General features: G+C 43.5%; 2 protein-coding genes across 2 annotated transcripts in view; one reads left to right on the top strand and one right to left on the bottom strand.

Moving 5' to 3' along the window:
- Nucleotides 1–19,176, top strand: part of LOC123771642 (mucolipin-3-like) — a 240,139-nt gene that overhangs the window by 81,112 nt on the left and 139,851 nt on the right. The window lies entirely within an intron of this gene.
- LOC138356877 (tigger transposable element-derived protein 7-like) lies at nt 3,393–5,486 on the bottom strand. The gene has a single exon (XM_069313223.1). The coding sequence runs from the start codon at nt 5,331–5,333 to the stop codon at nt 3,393–3,395; it is 1,941 nt and encodes a 646-aa protein (XP_069169324.1). The 5' UTR covers nt 5,334–5,486.

The raw sequence follows: 19,176 nt of genomic DNA, 5'->3' as shown, positions 1-19,176 counted from the left end.
CATTTCATGGACACTATTGATGTTGTTATCTTTAAATTCCGCGATTTTTCACATTCCATTATATAATGACGCAAAGTATGCGAATAGTTCTGCTGACAGAGTTTACATTTAGTCAAATCTACATCATCAGATGTTACAAACTTCCAGAGGTACTTGTAGCTGAGCCTAAACCTAGCAGTGGTAACATCTAGAAGTCTGCTAACATTATTGGATGACCCATAGACGAGCGATTCATCAAAGTTTATACAATATTGTGAAATTGACAGTCAGTGTAGTAACATAAATTGGTAAATCATAAATATTGTAAGTTAAGAATCTGATGCATGTGTGTGTGTTGGGAGGGGCGGGGGTTATACCCTTGGTAAGCGAGAGTGGAAAGTAACCTTAGACGTACTGCGGTCAATGTGTGTGGGGGGGGGGGGGGGGAGGGGGAGGGAGGGTGGGAGATTCAAATCCACCCTCCAACATCTGGGTATAGTACCACCAGCCTCCACAACACTCCATCAGCCTCCAGCTGATGCTTGTAGATGCCTCATCTAACCTCACTTATGTCACACATTAACCTACAGTTCCTGTGATATTTAAACTCCTCATCACAGTGGCGTCTCACCAATATAAACTGTATTGGATTTTGTCCCGAAATAGCTATATGCTGGCTGGACGTGTATGTATGTATGTATGTATGTATGTATGTATGTATGTATGTATGTATGTATGTATGTATGTATGAATGGATAGATTGATGGATGTATGTATGTACGCATGCATGTATGTATGTATGTATGTATGTATGTATGTATGTATGTATGTATGTATGTATGCATGTATGTATGTATGTATGTATGGATAGATGGATGGATGTATGTATGTACGCATGCATGTATGTATGTAATGTATGTATGTATGTATTTATATACGCATGTATATACGCATGTATTTATATACGCATGTATGTATGTATGTATGTATGTATGTATGTATGTATGTATGTATGTATGCATGCATGTATGCATGTATGTATGTATGTATGTATGTACTCACCTAATTGTACTCACCTAATTGTGCTTGCGGGGGTTGAGCTCTGGCTCTTTGGTCCCGCCTCTCAACCGTCAATCAACTGGTGTACAGATTCCTGAGCCTATTGGGCTCTATCATATCTATGTATGTATGTATGTATGTATGTATGTATGTATGTATGTATGTATGTATGTATGTATGTATGTATGTATGTATTCCCAATCACGTTAAAGACTCCCCCTCTATCATCCAGTTTAAGAGAAAAACAACTGTGTACTAAATAATCAACTCCTTGTAACTTTAATTATGCTGACCTTCCTATCTGTATTCAGACTGAGCCTACCATCATTAAAGGTGATTATAACGCTAGACATAGGAATATTGGTAATTCGCAGTTCAGTAATCGTAACGGCAACCAACTGGTGTCACTATTAGGTAGTCACGATGATGCACAGATTGTGGGTGACCTTGAACCGACGAATATCTACGGAGGTATTCCTGATCTATGTCTCGGTTTCAACGTCTCCCACACCGTGTGTGCCTCGTCAATAGTGCCAGATATGGCGTCTGATCATCTGGCCATATTAGCCACTGTAAGCATTGGAAGCTCTATCCTCCCTGGTGGAGTGTTCAAGCGGAAGAGGCTGGCTGTGCCCATCGATCAACGAGACAATCTTGTTGCTCATGTGTCAGAATGGTGCAGTCATCTGAGCCTTCATCAGTTGAAGATTTTAACAATAAGCTCACAGATACTATCGACCAGTTTATAGAATCACTTGATCCATCGTCCAGGCCACGTAACCCAAATTACACTGGTCATAGCACTTATGTTTATTATAATGATTCTAAATTGCAGACACTAAAACGCACTGCCAGAATAATTGGACTAGCTTGTAGAAGGACCCGCACTGCTGAAATGCTTCGGCTCTTTCAAGCGGCTCTGGCTAAGGCCAGGGAACGTATGGTGGAGCTGAGGCAGACAGACTGGGAAACTTTTGTCCGTGGTCTCAATTCTCACACGCCACTAAGTCGGGCATGGAAGGATATCAACAAGGTCAAAGGGAAAAATGCTGCAGAGATCTCGTACCCTAATCCTCTGCACAGAGCAAATGAGCTTGTTGATGCTTGGGCCACGACTTCCAGCTTTGACAGTCTTCCTCTACCCTCACAGAATGAATTAAATGATAGATATACTGATAGGGCAAGGCTCCTTGACTTCATGCTTCATCAAGAGGATGACTGTGACATGCTTTTACTGAATACGAACTAGATTCTGCTCTACATAAAGGCAAAGCTACAGTATCCACTCAATTTAACAGCCTATATGGGGCTGAGCCCAAGTCGTTATTTACGGAGCTCCGTTATTTCCGACGTTAAGTCGGGTCGGGTAATTTTTCAAGTAACATTCAGGTAGGATATATTTTACACTGTATAACTAAAATTAAATAAAGTTCATTGTGTAATTGCATTCCAATTTAGTGCACGGCCGACGATTAAGCCAGTTGCTGGCTGCTGCATGGATGATGTGTAAACACGCTCTGATCAAGTCCAGATGGGTGGGAAAAAATTGATTCATTCCTTTGTATTGAAAAATATTTCATGTATCAATCAGCGAGTTAATATTGTCTTAATAAAATTTTAGAGATGTGTTTTGATTTACCCTGAACAGTGCAGGTAATGTATTTTTAATGTTACGACACAGGCTGTGGCGGCCATGCCATAACAATGGCGATCGAGCCTTGTCACTGAGAGCTAGCCAAGACGAAATATTTTGAGCTCACCTTTTCTCTGCTGATGATAGAATATACATTTGCAGAGACTAATATGTAGCTTTTGTTGAAAAAAAACAACTAATATCTTGTAATACTATAATAAAATTGGTAAATTGACTGACTTTTAATGTTACAACACAGGCTGTGGCGGCCATGCCATAACAATGGCGATCGAGCCTTGTCACTGAGAGCTAGCCAAGACGAAATATTTTGAGCTCACCTTTTCTCTGCTGACGATAGAATATACATTTGCAGAGACTAATATGTAGCTTTTGTTGAAAAAAAAAAAATTAATATCTTGTAATACTATAATAAAATTGGTAAATTGACTTACTTTTAATGAAGCTGAAGATTACGAAGCTGTGATGATTACGTCATCCTCTGCAGCGCTTGTTTTATATGTACAATTATTTTCAGGCACTCACTTCACACAACAGCTAGCCTTACTACTAATTCACATGAGTTCTAATTCTACTTCACTATTGACAATTATTTCTACTGTATATTTACACTGTACAGTATCTTTTTGTCTAGGCTTAATTAATCATTAACACTTACAATACTGTACTCTATCAATACTTTTTACACTAATTTATATGCCTTTCAATCATATTTTATATCGTTAGTGGATGACTTGTCACGACTTGGTGGGAATTCAGCATCGGCGGGTGCAACATGGCTTGTAGAGCATTCGTTGCTGGCGGATGTTCCACGACTTGTCGATGGGAATTCAGCATCGGCGGGTGCAGCATGGCTTGTAGAGCATTCATTGCTGGCGGATGCTCCACGACTTGTCGATGGTAATTCAGCATCGACGGGTGCAGCATCGCTTGTCGACGAAGATTTTTCACGAACCGTTGAAATCATGAATTTATCTATTTTTGTCTGAATCTGATTTTCTCTGGCTAACGTTTTGAGACATTGCTTTAAGGCTGTAAGGTGTACATAAAAATTTCCAATAACCTCATGTTTACTTTTTATTGAATATTCAATGAGTTCCTCAACTTGTTCCAATCTTTTCTGATATCCGACACCTCTAGGCAGAGCCTCACCAACATCGTCCGAGTCATCATCAGAGTCATCAGAGTCATCAGAGTCATTTCCGAGAACACTTTGCGCAATCTGTTCTTCAGTTAACAATTCATAACCAGGATCGTAATCATTTTCTAACCATTCATTGATATCATTCACTTGTACACCCTGACCAGCTTGGAGCAACATTGTTCGGATCGTTTCTTCAAACCCTTCAAAATCATTGGCTTCATTTTCAAAACCTTCGAATTCACTATCAGATACTGCTGCTTCACATCTAGGCCTCTCTGTTAACAGTTTCTTCCATGAATTTGTTAGTGTGGTTTCTTTCACTTTATTCCAAAGCCTAGCCCAGTGGAATATTGCTTCCCTGATTGTGTACTTTTTTAGATTTTCTAGTGTTCTTTGAGCCCTTGTATCCTTTCCTGTCAATTCATCTTCCTCGCTAGGTAAAACAACTAAAACATCTTCAAGCATTGCTGTTTGGTACATACGTTTAGCAGCAAGGATAACACCTTGGTCCATGGGCTGGATCAAGGATGTTGTGTTTGGTGGAAGTGCCATGCATTTTATTCTGCCATCCCTTGAAATTAACTTGCTAATGGGATGAGCAGGAGCATTATCTAGCAGCAACAATGCCTTAACCTCACTGGCCTTTATTCCACATTTGTTGATCTGGAATTCTCTGACTTCTTTGCAAAAGTGGTTTTCAAACCAGTCCGTAAATATTATTTGATTAAACCATGATTTCTTAGAATTGTAATATATTACAGGTAATGCCTGCATTATATTTTTTAAGGCTCGAGGATTTTTAGACTTGCCTACCACGGCACATTTTGTCCTGTGAGAGGCATCAGCATTAGCACAAAGCAAGACTGAGAGCCGTTCCTTGCTTATCTTTCGTCCAGGAATATTTTCCTGCATCCTACTGGTTAAGGATGTACTTGGTACAGCTCGCCACATAAACCCAGTCTCATCAGCATTATATACTTGATATTTCCTTAAATTATTACTGACAATGTACTCGTTTAATTTAGCCTTGAATGAATCAACATTAGTGGGATCAGCACTTGACGCCTCACCAGAAATTTTTTTGGTGTTTGAAATGTTATGCCGAGCCTTAAATCTTCCAACCCACCCATCACTTGCACTGAAATCTTTTATACCTAATTGAATGGCAAGTTTACTTGCTGCAACTTTAAGCTCTTCAAATCTTATTGCCATGCCAATTGTGCGGTGCTGAATAAACCACTTATACACTGCAGCATCCAATTGTGGATACTGACCAGACTTTACTGTTTTTCTCGAACATGCAGCACCAGAAGTAGCACACTCTGTTGTGCTCACATATTTTAATAGAGTATCCTTCTGTTTCTTGATGTCACTTACTGTACTTTTCCCGATGTTAAACTCTGCTGCTGCTCGTGCATGAGAATATCCTTTATCAAGTTTCTTAATTAACTCCAGCTTCTGTGCAACCGTCAGGCGCTTCCTTTGGGTAACTTTTGGCATTTTGTAAATTAAAAAGATCACAATTACAGTACAGTAATATCCTTCACAATTGAAGCTAGCCGCGCGAGTTCACGGTAAACAATGGGAACACATGGCCCGTCGGAGTACATACTAGGTCCGTGGGAAAAAAAATACCTAGTGCCTATACATACTATAAAAGGTATTTAATAAGAAAACAAAGACTTTTGCTTAATAAAAACTGTTTCAAAATATTTTATTAATAATAATTTACAATTTTCTTCATTAAAGTGAATCATTTTAAAAGAAAATTAAGATGTAATATATGACTCTGGACGATCCAGGTCGGTGGCGGCCTGGTCGCCATGTGAGGGGACGCTGATGCCACAACAAACCCAATACCGACTGTCGGTAATATCGACCGCAGACCGGTATAGCAGGCTCTAGCTACTGGGCTCCCAAACCGGTCGTTAATACCAGCAGATCGGTATAAAAGAGGCCGTTAAATTGAGTGGATACTGTACATCACCCGGGGAGGATGGAGTTACTGACGGCATACTGCATATGCTTCTGCTAGTTCCAGGGAATACCTTTCTTCAATTGTATAATATGAGCTATGTAACTGGGGAGCTTCCTAAGTCATGGACCAACAGTGTTATTATTCCCATTCCTAAACCTCACCAGCCGAGTGCTTTATGCCCAGTCTCCCTCACTAGTTGTCTCTATAAGTGTCTTGAGAGGATGGTTCTCAACCGTCTCCTTTACAAAATTATTAATATGTTGTCTCCCCAGATATATGGCTTTATGCATGGAAAGAGTGTACATCACTGTATTACCACATTCCTCACCCTGCATACTGATAGGTCATACACCACTTTCCTAGATCTTAAGTCAGCCTTTGACATTGCTAACCCACACGTCATTCTGAGAGAACTTGCTAAAATAAATGTTGGAGGATGGCTTCTACGGTGGATAAGAGGCTATCTATCCAACAGGAAGTCATCTGTACTGTTCCATGGGCATAGGAGTGTAACGAGATTTTTTGAACTTGGCACTCCACAGGGAGGTGTCCTCAGTCCTACTCTGTTCAATGTGTTAATCAGTGCACTTTTAAACTTTGTAACTAGAAGGTCCAGCGAACACATCATTAGCTATGTGGATGATATACTGATCCACACCAATGGGTATACCAACACCCAAAATGTTCTGAACTCTGTATTGTCCACATGTCAGGAACTATGCTTAGTCATCTCAGTGGAGAAAACAAAGATCCTGAACCGACACCCACCCAGACGGGGTGGGGCCGATCGCAAAATGCAGTTGGATGATGGCTCTCTGCTCGACTAGTTACCAGATACAAATACCTTGGTCTTGAGGTTCTACTGTACCGCAATGTTTAGCCAGACTGGGTCGCCAATGTAGAGAGAGGCTCCGTGCTCTCAAGGCTGTGGCAGGCTGTGGCAGGCAAACACAACTGTACTGTACAGTGTTATATATTTATTTCAATTTGAACAATTTTTAACATTAAAGGATACCTGGTTGATGGGGTTCTGGGAGTTCTTCTACTCCCCAAGCCCGGCCCGAGGCCAGGCTTGACTTGTGAGAGTTTGGTCCACTAGGCTGTTGCTTGGAGCGGCCCGCAGGCCCACATACCCACCACAGCCCGGTTGGTCCGGCACTCCTTGGAGGAATAAATCTAGTTTCCTCTTGAAAATGTCCACGGTTGTTCCGGCAAGATTTCTTATGCTTGCTGGGAGGACGTTGAACAACCGCGGACCTCTGATGTTTATACAGTGTTCTCTGATTGTGCCTATGGCACCTCTGCTCTTCACTGGTTCTATTCTACATTTTCTTCCATATCGTTCACTCCAGTACGTTGTTATTTTACTGTGTAGATTTGGTACTTGGCCCTCCAGTATCTTCCAGGTGTATATTATTTGATATCTCTCTCGTCTTCTTTCTAGTGAGTACATTTGGAGGGCTTTGAGACGATCCCAATAATTTAGGTGCTTTATTGCGTCTATGCGTGCCGTATATGTTCTCTGTATTCCCTCTATTTCAGCAATCTCTCCTGCTCTGAAGGGGGAAGTGAGTACTGAGCAGTACTCAAGACGGGACAACACAAGTGACTTGAAGAGTACAACCATTGTGATGGGATCCCTGGATTTGAAAGTTCTCGTAATCTATCCTATCATTTTTCTGGCTGTCGCAATATTTGCTTGGTTATGCTCCTTAAACGTTAGGTCGTCAGACATTATTATTCCCAAATCCTTTACATGCTGTTTTCCTACTATGGGTACATTTGATTGTGTTTTGTACTCTGTATTATGTTTAAGGTCCTCATTTTTACCGTACCTGAGTACCTGGAATTTATCACTGTTAAACATCATGTTATTTTTTGATGCCCAGTCGAAAACTTTATTAATATCAGCTTGAAGTTTTTCAATATCCTCAGCCGAGGTAATTTTCATACTGATTTTTGTGTCAAATCCTTTAATTAAATCCTTTAAAAAGGATAAATCCTTTAATTGGTTGAAATTGGTTTTAACATTCGAAATCTAATTTGTTGATGTTAAATAATATAATATGTTGATGTTGATAATATAAGGTTCAAATTTATTAAGATACATACTTTAAAAATTATTTCTATTTGATACCAACAGTATGACGTTAAGAGAAGCGTCTCGCCTTGCTAACCCAAGTATAAAATATATAAAGAAACGGTGCAACTGTATTGGTATCTGCAGTACAAATTTATGTCCCTATTTAAAAAAAAAAATAAACTGAACCAATCACTGCCACTCCTCACACCAATGCAACAATAAGGAGAGTGATAACAGTGCTTCACATTCGACAATGTTAAATTATTTAACAAATGACGAGATAATGAACATTGGAACAAATGTACAGCTCTTTGACCTTCATATAAAATCTGCATGTATCCAGTATCTTCCAGGTGTATATCAAACCTCATCAAACAAACTGTGCCAAGCCTAGAAGGCCTTCATGACCCAGCGTGGTAGCGGGACCTCTCCTGGCCAGTTGCGATTGGTGAATTTATTCAAATTATCCAAGTTGATGGTTGTCACTGGGCCACCGTTTCCAACATTGGAGTAACGGGACAAATTAACATATACGACACCAGGCATAAATTACCATCCAAATCTACTGAAGTTATCTTGTATGCTCTTGCTAATTGCCAGGATGATAAGCTGATATGCAATATAATGAATGTCAGGAGACACAAGGACTCAAGTATGAGTGGGGTATATGCTGTGGCGTTTGCTGCATCACTTGCAAGTGGTGTAGATCCGGTGAACCTCGTATGATATGCAGAATGAGACAACATCTTCAAGAGAACTTTAAAGGAAAGTGTCTCATCTCATTCCCTGCAGCTCAGACACTGAGAAGAAAACGAATCATCCGGTCATGCTCGATGGAAGTGTACTGCATTTGCAGAAAGCTAAATGATTTGAAGCTGATGGTATGCTGTGAACGTTGCAATATTTGGCACCATGGATCATGTGTAGGTGTTACAGAATGTAATGATGATTCGTGGATTTGTTTCTTGTACGCTAGCAAGTTGTAAATTATAATTTAAAATACTTAATTAATACATTATTATTATTATTATTATTATTATTATTATTATTATAACCTTACCAAATGCTTTGCTGAATCAAATAATGTTGTTACTTTCAATGTGTTACAATAGCATAATTAAGTGCTGCAAGTGTCAGGTCTTTTATATAGTCGGTATTTGTTATATTCTGTACTCTTTTAATGTTATTTAAATTTCAAATAGAAATAATTTTTAAAGTATGTATCTTAATAAATTTGAACCTTATATTATTTAACATCAACAAATTAGATTTCGAATATTAAAACCAATTTCAACCAATTAAAGGATTTATCCTTTAATGTTAAAAATTGTTCAAACTGAAATAAATATATAACACTGTACGGTACAGTTGTGTTTAATTATGTTTTGTGATTCCTTTGGAAAAGGTATTTGTGCACCAAGTACTACTAGGTCATTATGAGATATGCTGAATGTTGTCAATATACCATCTGAATACGCCTCACTTTGCGTTAATCATTGAACGTCCTAATGATTAAGGTCCCCAAAAGGACTTAATCAGACCTCAGTGGATATTTTTACTCTCCCTCTCTCTCTCTCTCTCAGAGCATCCCTTTATGTGTTGTATGTGGGCGCTGAAGTTCAGTCTCTTGTCTATGTACCCAAGCAAACCCAAGCAAACTACTGTGGAAATGTGCAGGACAAACATATCAATTGTGACACTAGCTCTCCACATATAGCATTTGCTTAATTTAGAAACTGTACTTGTGGTCGATCTCGAACACATGTTGTTGATGTGACGATGTGTTATGAATTTTGTGGCTAGCTCCTCAAGATTGTAACTTGCTTAGATAAATAAATTGTGTGTTCAGTCCCTGAACCCATTATGTGATAAATTAACTAAACTAAAAACTATAGTATGGCGACGAAACCTGAACTGCATAATGTAAATAGGGATTAACCAGAAAAAGATATAGGTGAAGAATAACACCAGGTAACTGTAAAGCTGCCGCCCAGTTGGGTGGGTGTGGAGCACATGACTGTAAAGCTGCCGCCCAGTTGGGTGGGTGTGGAGCTAGACTAGTAACTGTGCGACTCCTCATAGATGTAAAGTGCCTTGTATAGTGACTGTTGTGAGCCTCTTGTTGAATCACTTGTGACACAAAAAATTACTGATGTGTGTATTTGTGTGGGTGATTAAATATGTATGTGTATTTATATATGTATACGTATGTATATGTACATGTATGCATAAGTATGTGTACATTAATAATTTTGTAACTAGCGTCAAAAGATTGTTATTTGCTTAGCTAAACGAACTAGAGGGTTCAGTTCCTGAACCGATTATGTGCCTCTGTAATCCTTTACACCACCGCCCACAGGATGGGTATTATGGGGTGCATAATAAAGAAAGAAAATGAATGGACTGAACCCCACAATTCATTTAGCTAAGCAAGATACAATCTTAATCAGCTAGTTACAAAATTCACTATAAGTCGTCAAATCATAAATGGGTTCGAGATTGACCACAAGTAGTGCATTATATAATTTATCAGTATTGTGCAGCCTGTGATCCCCGCCTGGCTGGATACTGATACCTAGGTAATTTTCATGTGTCCGAACACCGGCGATAAGGTGGTATTATTTATTTAACTTAATTGATATATATTTTTAAATGTTGTCACATTAACGACTACATCTTCCTTTCTTCTGACATATAGATTTTTAAGATTAATTAAAATATATGGAAACTAATTATACAATTTATTGGCTGGTGTGCAGGGCTTCACACTCTCAGAGCAAGCCATCAAGTAACTATCAAAACGCATATATCTTCGTTTTCACTTCAGTTATATTTATGACAAAGGATTTTAAATGTATCCTATATTTCTACCTTTCTGATGACATAAATACTTTCGTTAATTACAATATCTAGATCAAACTAATATTGATTTTCAAAAGGTTGTATATTTTCCATCAATGTGTAAGTTTGTTACAAATGGAGAGCCAAGAAACCTTCTTTAAAATATGAATATCTTTCCTCACCTAATAAGACCTAATCTCTGAATAAAACGCAAAAAAAAAACTTGATTGTAACCTATCCACCCCTGCCCATTGGATGGGGGAGAGGGGGTTATGTGTAGGATAAACATATCAATTGTGACACTAGCCCTCCATATATGTCAGTTGCTTAAATTATAAACTGTACTTGTGGTCGGACTCGAGCCCATTGTTGATGTGACAATGTGCATTGACTTTTGTAACTAGCTTATCAAGATTATAACTTGCTTGGCTATATGAATTGTGGGGCTCATTCCCTGAGCCCATTATGTGCCTCTGTAACACTCCACTATCGTCCATAGGATGGGTATGGAGTGCATAATAAATGAACTAAACTAAGCTCTGCCTTTTTGATAACATATACAATTATTAGCTTTATTTGTGAATCTCAATTAATTAAACAATATATCACAGAGCCTGTAGGGTTCGGTGAGATGAGCGAAGAGACATGGGAGATTTTACATAAGTACAGTACATGGTAGTTTAAGTAGCGAACGCATGTCAACGAATAACGAGTATATATAACAAAACCATTGTCCTATGAAGTCGATTTAACTTCCAAACATATATTTTTTAATTAATGTTAAATGTTTTCTGGCTAGTTATGTTAGATTTTATTAAAAATACGTATTCTACTTGTTAACATTATAATTTAAATTTGTGATAATTTGAGCAGAGAAGTGCGACAACTGGATATGCCAACAAACACTTTCCAAACAACGATACATCTTGGATAAGTCGCTCCACAACATTGCTGCTTGGACCATCGACTTCCTTTGATGCTACTTATTTCATAATGAAATTATATTAGTTTGGAGTAAATATATGTTTTCTCATGTTCTGCATTCAGCACCCACATTATAGTGAGTAAATATACCATATTACTTCATTACTTAAATAATGCTAGGAGGGTTTGAGTAGCTTTGGGTATTTAGTGCACAGAATCTCCAATAGATGGGGCGAGAGTCGCCCCATCTCTCTCACCCGAGAGAGAGTCGAAACTTAATTTAAAATTGATATATCTTTGTTCTCGAACATGATATATTTCATTTGGTGCAATTATAATAATGTTCATATCTCGGTCTTTCTGGAGGCATATCAGATTTTAGGCTTTATTAGCGTATCTTTGTTAATTATACAATATATCGGCAAGTGCGTAGGCGTCTGCACTCCATGCCCTACAAGCTACTGAGCGCTACTATAAAAACATATGTATCTTCACTTGAGCTATAAATATGTCTATTGTAATGTATTTAAAATGAAGCTCTTATTTCTATCTTGCTTAAGACTTATAAAACATTTGTGTTTATTAACGAATTTACGTGAAATAAACATTGATCTGAGAGAGAGTTGCTCTGTCGTTCAGTCTGTACGGGGTGGGAGCTCCGTAATTTTTAAAATACAATAATCTTCATTAGAAATTTAAATATGTCTTAAATATAAATTTAAATATGTAAATATGTAAATATGGCTTATATGTCTGTCTTTCTTGAGACATATAAAACATATATGTTTACTAACGAATTCACGTGAAATAAACATTGTTCTGAGAGAGAGTTGCTCGGTCGATCGATCTGTCCGGGGTCGGAGCTCGGCTATTATAAAAGTACACGTATCTTCGGTTTAAATTTAAATATGCCCATGGTAAGGTATTTAGAATGAAGCTTATATTTCTATCTTTCTTGTGACATATAAAACTTTTACGTTTATTAAGGAATCTGCGTGAAATAGGCATGGTTCTGAGATGAATGCTGCGGTTTTCGAGCTCGACGCGCGGCAATGGACGCCATATACACATCCAGTGGGTGTTATTGGACCCCATACCCATTTTATGGGTGGTTGGAGCCCCATACCCATTCTATGGGTGGTTGGAGCCCCATACCCATCCTGTGGGTTGTAGTGGACGCCATACTCATCCTGTGAGTATGGATGATTATGATTATGCCCGAAACGCTTTGCGTAATAGTGGCTTTAGGCATTGTATGTACTAGCTATACCTATAAGTTAAACAATCCTTGTAAATATTTATTGTATGTATGTACCTTACCTAAATAAAATTGTATTGTTGTATTGTATTGTATTGTGGGTGGTATTGGACCCCATACCCTTCCTGTGGGTGGATGTGATCCCCATACTCATCCTCTGGGTGGATGTGACCCTCATACCCATCCTGTGGGTGGTATTGCACCCCTTACTCACCTAACAGGTGGTAGTGGACAATATACCGATCCTGTAGTTGGTATAGTAGACACAATACCATCCTGCTTAGAGTAGTTTACCCCATAGACATTCCAATGAACCATCGTTTTCTGTTAGCGTTCCTACAAAACATCCTTTAAAGATTTGTAAAGCACCAACTATGGTATATAATATTGATTGGTGAAGGACTGTTATTCTATGTAATAATTTTTAGTGCTTATTATAATTTACTAAGAACAACTAATATTTCTCAAAACAAAACTACGAACCTTCAATAGGAAGTAGCTGATCTATAATATTCTAAGAGCATGGACAATAGTAGGTAAATTTCACAACCCATGTGGGACCTGAAAAGTACAATTTTCCTTATAATTGAACCAGTCACGACTATTCTGCTATCTAGGTTGACGGACGGGTACTGTGAGACGCAAGTTGGTACGTGAGGAAGAGTTTGGGCCTTGGAAAAAAAAGTAACTGGGAATATATCACATATTTACTAATTCATATTCAACATATTGACTTTAAGCATTAAGTCATATATGTGCTGTCTTGTGTGAGAACGGGTTGATGACGTCATACTAGTTTGCTTGTTTTTGTTTGGGGAGTTCTATCCACTCGTTCGAGTTTTGGTTGCAATTTTCACCAGAATAGGGGTTTGTTTGGCATCAGTCATGTGTATGGAGTTCTGTGGGCCTACCGGGGACCACAAGCCAGAACCTGGCCCCCTCAGAGAGGCATAGGGAGCAATGGCCTATTGAAACCAGTGTTGTTGGAAGCATTCTATGTCTGTCATCGACTGGGTCAGGCACCCAGAAAGGTAAGCATCCCAAAACAAACCCCCTATTCTGGTGAAAATTTTGCTACCAAAAGCCAAACAAGTGGATAGAACTCCCCTAAAAGAAACGAGCAAACGAGCATGACGTCACACGTTGCTGCGTTGCTGTCTGCGCAGCCTTCTGCCCCCAAACCCCCGCGCCAGCTATCCACCCTTCCTGTCTTCCTTGTTTACCTTAGGGTAAGAGGCAGTTTGCACTGGTGCGGGGTGCAGGGTACTGCGCAGCTTGTTTTCGCCATTCACATCCTTGTATGCCCCTTTGTGCCTGACCTGTGCACGGTTCTTTTCTGGTGGTGCCCCCTGCAAGGTCCCCGTGAGTGTACACGTCCCTGGGTTCAGGTTTTAAAAAGCTGCTTGGTATTTGTGGGTGCCGGTTAGCAGTACCCTGCCTGGGATTACCTGGGCGTGAGTCCTTAAACACTCGGGACCCTGGGAAACCCCTTGGGGGAACATGGGTCCGATGGATTTGTTCCCGGTGACCCCTCGCTTCGTGCGAGTTCGAGGGTTGCTTGGTCCCCTTGACTCAGGGTGACCCACACGGTTTTTGCCTCCATCACGCTGACTGTTGGGTTGGTGACATTTTCGACCCGGAGTCCTGCGAATTCTGTTGCTTGCTGGTGACTCAGTTTACCCAGTCTCATGATATTCTGCGGGTACAGGCGGAGCAGGTGTTGCATGTGCACTCTAAGTTGTTGCAACGCGCTAGGTTGGTTGCTCACCCAGATGCCCCGAGGCTGCCTTGTTTTGCCTATAGGGACCCGGACTTGGGGGTGGGGTTCGCTTCGACCTTGGTTCAGTCTGCGCCCCCCTCGTCCTTCCCCTGTTGTGGTTCGTTCTGGTCCCTTTCCTTTCCTACTTCCGACTCCAAAGTGTCTGAGAGTTTCGGAGTCGGAGCAGGGTCTAGATGGTCTTGAGTCTCTTCGGCCCCGGGTCCCGAAGGAAGGGGATCTTGGGGCTGGGGAGGGGCTGACTTGGGGGCCTTGGGCCCCGCTGGACCTCGCCTAGGTTTTTCTACCCTCGGAGCGGGACTTATTGTTACAAAGAGTGGGGTTCTCTTTTCTTCCCTCTGCGTACGAGTTGGATTTGGTGTCTGTCTCTCCCCGGGTTTGGTTCCGTGTTCCCTCGGGTGCATCGGTTCCGTCTGTCCAGAAGTTTTCAGCTTCCCGCATCCAACCGTCTGCGGTGTGGGCAGCCCTGGCGGCTTACCTCCTGTGTGACCCTGATTAGGCCTCAGTGATGGATCCGTCGTTTTTCAGGTTTGGGATCTCGTTCTCTTTCTGGGTCCGTTAGGAAGTTTGGAGTTGTCCTGGCTGGCAGACTGTCCTGTATTCGCTTTGGAGGCTTGGCATTCTTTGTCGTTCCCGCACGCTTGAGTGGCTCGAGGCTTCGATGGTGGTTCAGGTTTTCCTGGGGGTGTACTTGAGCACCTCAATGAGTGCTTGTTTGCGCCTGCCCTTTCCCGGGATGTTGGCGTTCTACAGCTCCATGCGCAGGTGGCTGAGGATTTGCGCGCCCGGGGCCTCTTGGCTTTGGCCTTGCGCTTATTTTACCTCCTGGAGCTGTCTTCGGACTGGCTTAGGGAGAATGTGGGGGTGCTCGGGGCCGCTCTGGGTTCCAGTGTCTTGGGCTCGGTGGCTCGCGCATTGGCTGCCTTGTTGAAGCTCTTTGCGGCGATCTTGCGGGATGCGGTTTCCCTGTTTTATGCTTCCTGGCTCTTGTGTTTGCTCTGTGCGAGGCTCTGGGTCTCATAAGGGGTGTCGACCCTTTTGTGGTTCGCCCCATTGACGGGTCGATGGGGGAAGGACAGGCTTGCACTGTTCGCTCACACCTGGTCCCACGATTTGCGGGCGTTTCAGGTCGTTTATTTTGGCCTGCGGTGGCGTTGGGTGGCCCCCCCTCCTTTGGGGGATTCGGGGCTGGCGGGGCAGGCCTCTTCCCCTGCGCTCCGTCGAGTCGTCATGGTGTGGGTGTGCTTGGGTGTCGTCGAAATGACGTCGTCCCTCATATGGGTTGCCTGTCTGTTCCCAGTGCCGAAATGGGACTGCGCGGACCTGCGGTTCATTCTGGACTTGTCCCCTCTGAACCCCTGGGTTCATTGCCCCTCCTTTCGGATGACTACGCTGTCCCAGGTTCGGCTTCTGTTGGCGCCGGGCTCTTGGATGGTGTCCTTGGACCTTCGAGACGCTTATTAGCATGTCCCTATTCATCCGGGGTTCAGGGACTGGCTCGGTTTTGTTGTGGGACATCAGGATTATTGCTTTCGTTGTCTCTCGTTCGGGTTGAACCTGGCACCTCGCGTGTTCACACACCTTACCCGGGTCGTCGTGGCCCGTCTGCGTCTCTTAGGTGTTTGGGTGTTGGCCTACCTCGACAACTGGCTTGTTTCGGCTCCCAGCCAGTCCTCTTGTCTGCTAGCCAGGGACTTGGTTCTTTCCCAGCTCACCGGGTTCAGGTTCTTGGTGAACTGGAGGAATTCCCATTTGGTTCCCTCCCAGGTTCGGACCTGGCTGGGTCTTGTGTGGGACTCTCGGACCGCTTCCTTGTCTCTTCCTCTGGAGTCTCTCCTACAGCTGCGATCCTGCATGTGCCTGTTTTTGGTGGCTCCCGTGTCACCAGACGGTTGCTCGAAGGTCTGTGCGGGACCCTGAACTTCATGATGATGGTCTACCCGCCGGGTCGGGTTTGGCTTTGTCGGCTGTTCTGGTTCCTTCGGGAACTTCCCTTCCGCCTCTCTCGCAATCGCTGGACTCGGACCCCCGGGGGCCTTATGTCGGCTGCTGGGTCACCGGCTTCCTCTTCGGGTTTTTCAGGTTTCGGTGCCTTGGCGCCTGCCGAGCCCTTGCTCGATGTGTTCACGGACATGTCATCTATTGGCTGGGGCTTTGTGACCAGTGCTCACCAGGCCAGCCAGGGATGGCAGGGTCCATCCTTCTTTCGAACCCACAGCACGGTGCGGGAGTTCGCGGCGGTGTGGTTTGCTCTTCGAAGGGTTCGGGTCACCCGCGGATCGATGATCCAGCTCCATTCGGACTGCTTCCCTGTGGTTCATTGCCTGAGCTGGAATGGGGGGGGGGTTCGATGTGATCCTTGGCTCTTTGGTGCTGGTCACTTCGAGTGACTCGTCTGCTGAGTTCTCGATGTTTAACTCTCCTGGCTGTTCACCAGGAGAGTGGGGAGTGTCGAACGTCTTGGCCGACGGCCTGTTGCATTTTGTTCCCCTTTCCACGGAATGGACGGTCAATGCCAACTTCTTCCATTGGCTTTGCCAGACGTTCAGGTACCCCGAAGTGGACCTCTTCACGTCGGAGTGGTTGCGATGCCTTCTCCTGTATGTGGCGCCCCTCCCCCGACTGCGGGGCCATCAGGTTCGGATCAGTCCTGCCTTTTGGCAGGACTGGTTGAGGTGGGGGGTTCCTATACAGTACTTCTTTTTCCCTGTTCATGCGCCGACTGAGCCGTCCTGGTCATTGGACAGAGTGACCTCTTTTCTTTCTTTCTCCTCGGTTTCTTATGGCCCCTTCGGTTCAGGATTGTTTCTCGAGGGCTCTTTTCCTGTTGGCATTGGTCTCTGGGGCTCGGGTTGGTGAGCTTCATTCTCTCCTCCGGCGCAGGGGTTTTCGCTCCTTTGGGCGTGGCGATAGGTTTGTTCGTCTGCAGCTGTCTCCTTTTCTGGTAAAGAATGAGACTGCTGCTTTCCGAAGGGGTCCTTAGGTGGTTGATGCTTGGTTGATTAGGCCATGGGTGCGTCATGTTTTGTGTCCAGTTGTGGCCCTCCGCCATTATTTGCACGCCACGGCTTCTGCGTCTGGGGACGCGCTTTGGGTTGATCCGGTTTCCCTTCTTCCCTGTTTGTGGGTGCGGTCTTCCAGATCGTCTGCAGGATTATTAGGGCTAGCCAGCCTGCAGTCTATCCCCTTGCCCATGACGTTCGCAAGTTCGCTGCTCTTGCCGCCGTTTTTGGCAACATGTCCTGGGCTGACATTTGGACGCGGGGATTTTGGCGGTCGAACAGGGCTGCTCGTTATCTCGTGAACGTTCCTGGGCCTAGTCGGGCCTGTGTAGTGTTGGGTCGGAGGTTGCAGTCAGTTGTCTCGACTTCGAGTTGAGGAGTCAGCAGCAACCGCCTCCCGGGTAAGCCCGACTAATTTGTCCTTTGTGGGCAGTTAGCTGTAGGGGCTTCCCCCAGAAAACCAGCATTGAATGTAATGAAATGCCATTTTCTGGGTGAGGCCCGGAAGCTTCCCGGCATCTCTCCCTCCCAGTTTTCATTTTTTTCGCGTGTTGACATCCTGCCTCAGAACTGAAGGGTGGATAGCCAGCGCGGGGGTCTGGGGCTCCCCCACATTCTCCCTCCCGGGGAAGGGGAAGCTGCGCAGATAGCAGCGTGGCGACGTGTGACGTCATGCTCGTTTGCTCGTTTCTTATAGGGGAGTACTATCCACTTGTTCGGATTTTGGTAGCAAAATTTTCACCGGAATAGGGGTTTGTTTTAGGATGCTTGCCTTTCTGGATGCCTGACCCGGTCGATGGCATACTTCCAACCATACGGGGATTTCTATAGGCCATTGCTCCCCATGCCTCTCAGAGAGGGCCAGGTTCTGGCTCGTGGTCCCTGGTAGGCCCACAGAACTTCATACACATGACTGATGCCAAAGTGTGACATTAGCATATCAGCCTAGTAAGCTCAGAGGAGCCTCCGGGTCTCACCCAGAAAATGGCGTTTCATTACATTCAACGCTGGTTTTGTTTTCTCGGAGGGGGCACTGGCCCCTTCGTGGGTCGCCCCATTGACTGTGCTGGGGGAAAAGCTGGCTCCATTGGCCCACACTTCGTCCCACGCTTCTTGGGCGGTTCGGGTCGTGTCTTCCGGTCTGTGGTGGCGTTAGGCAGCTACTCCTCCTTTGGGGGGTTCGGGGTTGGCAGGAAGGGCCTCTTCCCCCCTCGCTCCATCGGGTCATCTTGGAGTGGGTGCTGTTTGGTGTGGTTGAGACGACCTCGTCCTTGTCCCTCATTTAATTTCCCGCCTATTTCAGTCCCGAGACGGGACTGTACAGATCTTCGGATCATTCTGGCCTTGTCCTGTCTGTCCCACTGGATTCCTTGCACCTCCTTCTGGATGACCTCTCTGTCCCAGATCGTGCTTCTTTTGGGGTCGGGTTGTTGGATGGTGAGTATGACCCTCCTGGATGAGTGTTGGCACTTCCCGCTTC

The sequence above is a fragment of the Procambarus clarkii genome, chromosome 75 (genome assembly GCF_040958095.1).
Source record: "Procambarus clarkii isolate CNS0578487 chromosome 75, FALCON_Pclarkii_2.0, whole genome shotgun sequence".
Classification (NCBI taxonomy): Eukaryota; Metazoa; Arthropoda; class Malacostraca; order Decapoda; family Cambaridae; genus Procambarus; species Procambarus clarkii.
The sequence above is the reverse complement of the archived record's forward strand: the minus strand, read 5'-3'. Positions and strand labels throughout refer to the sequence as shown.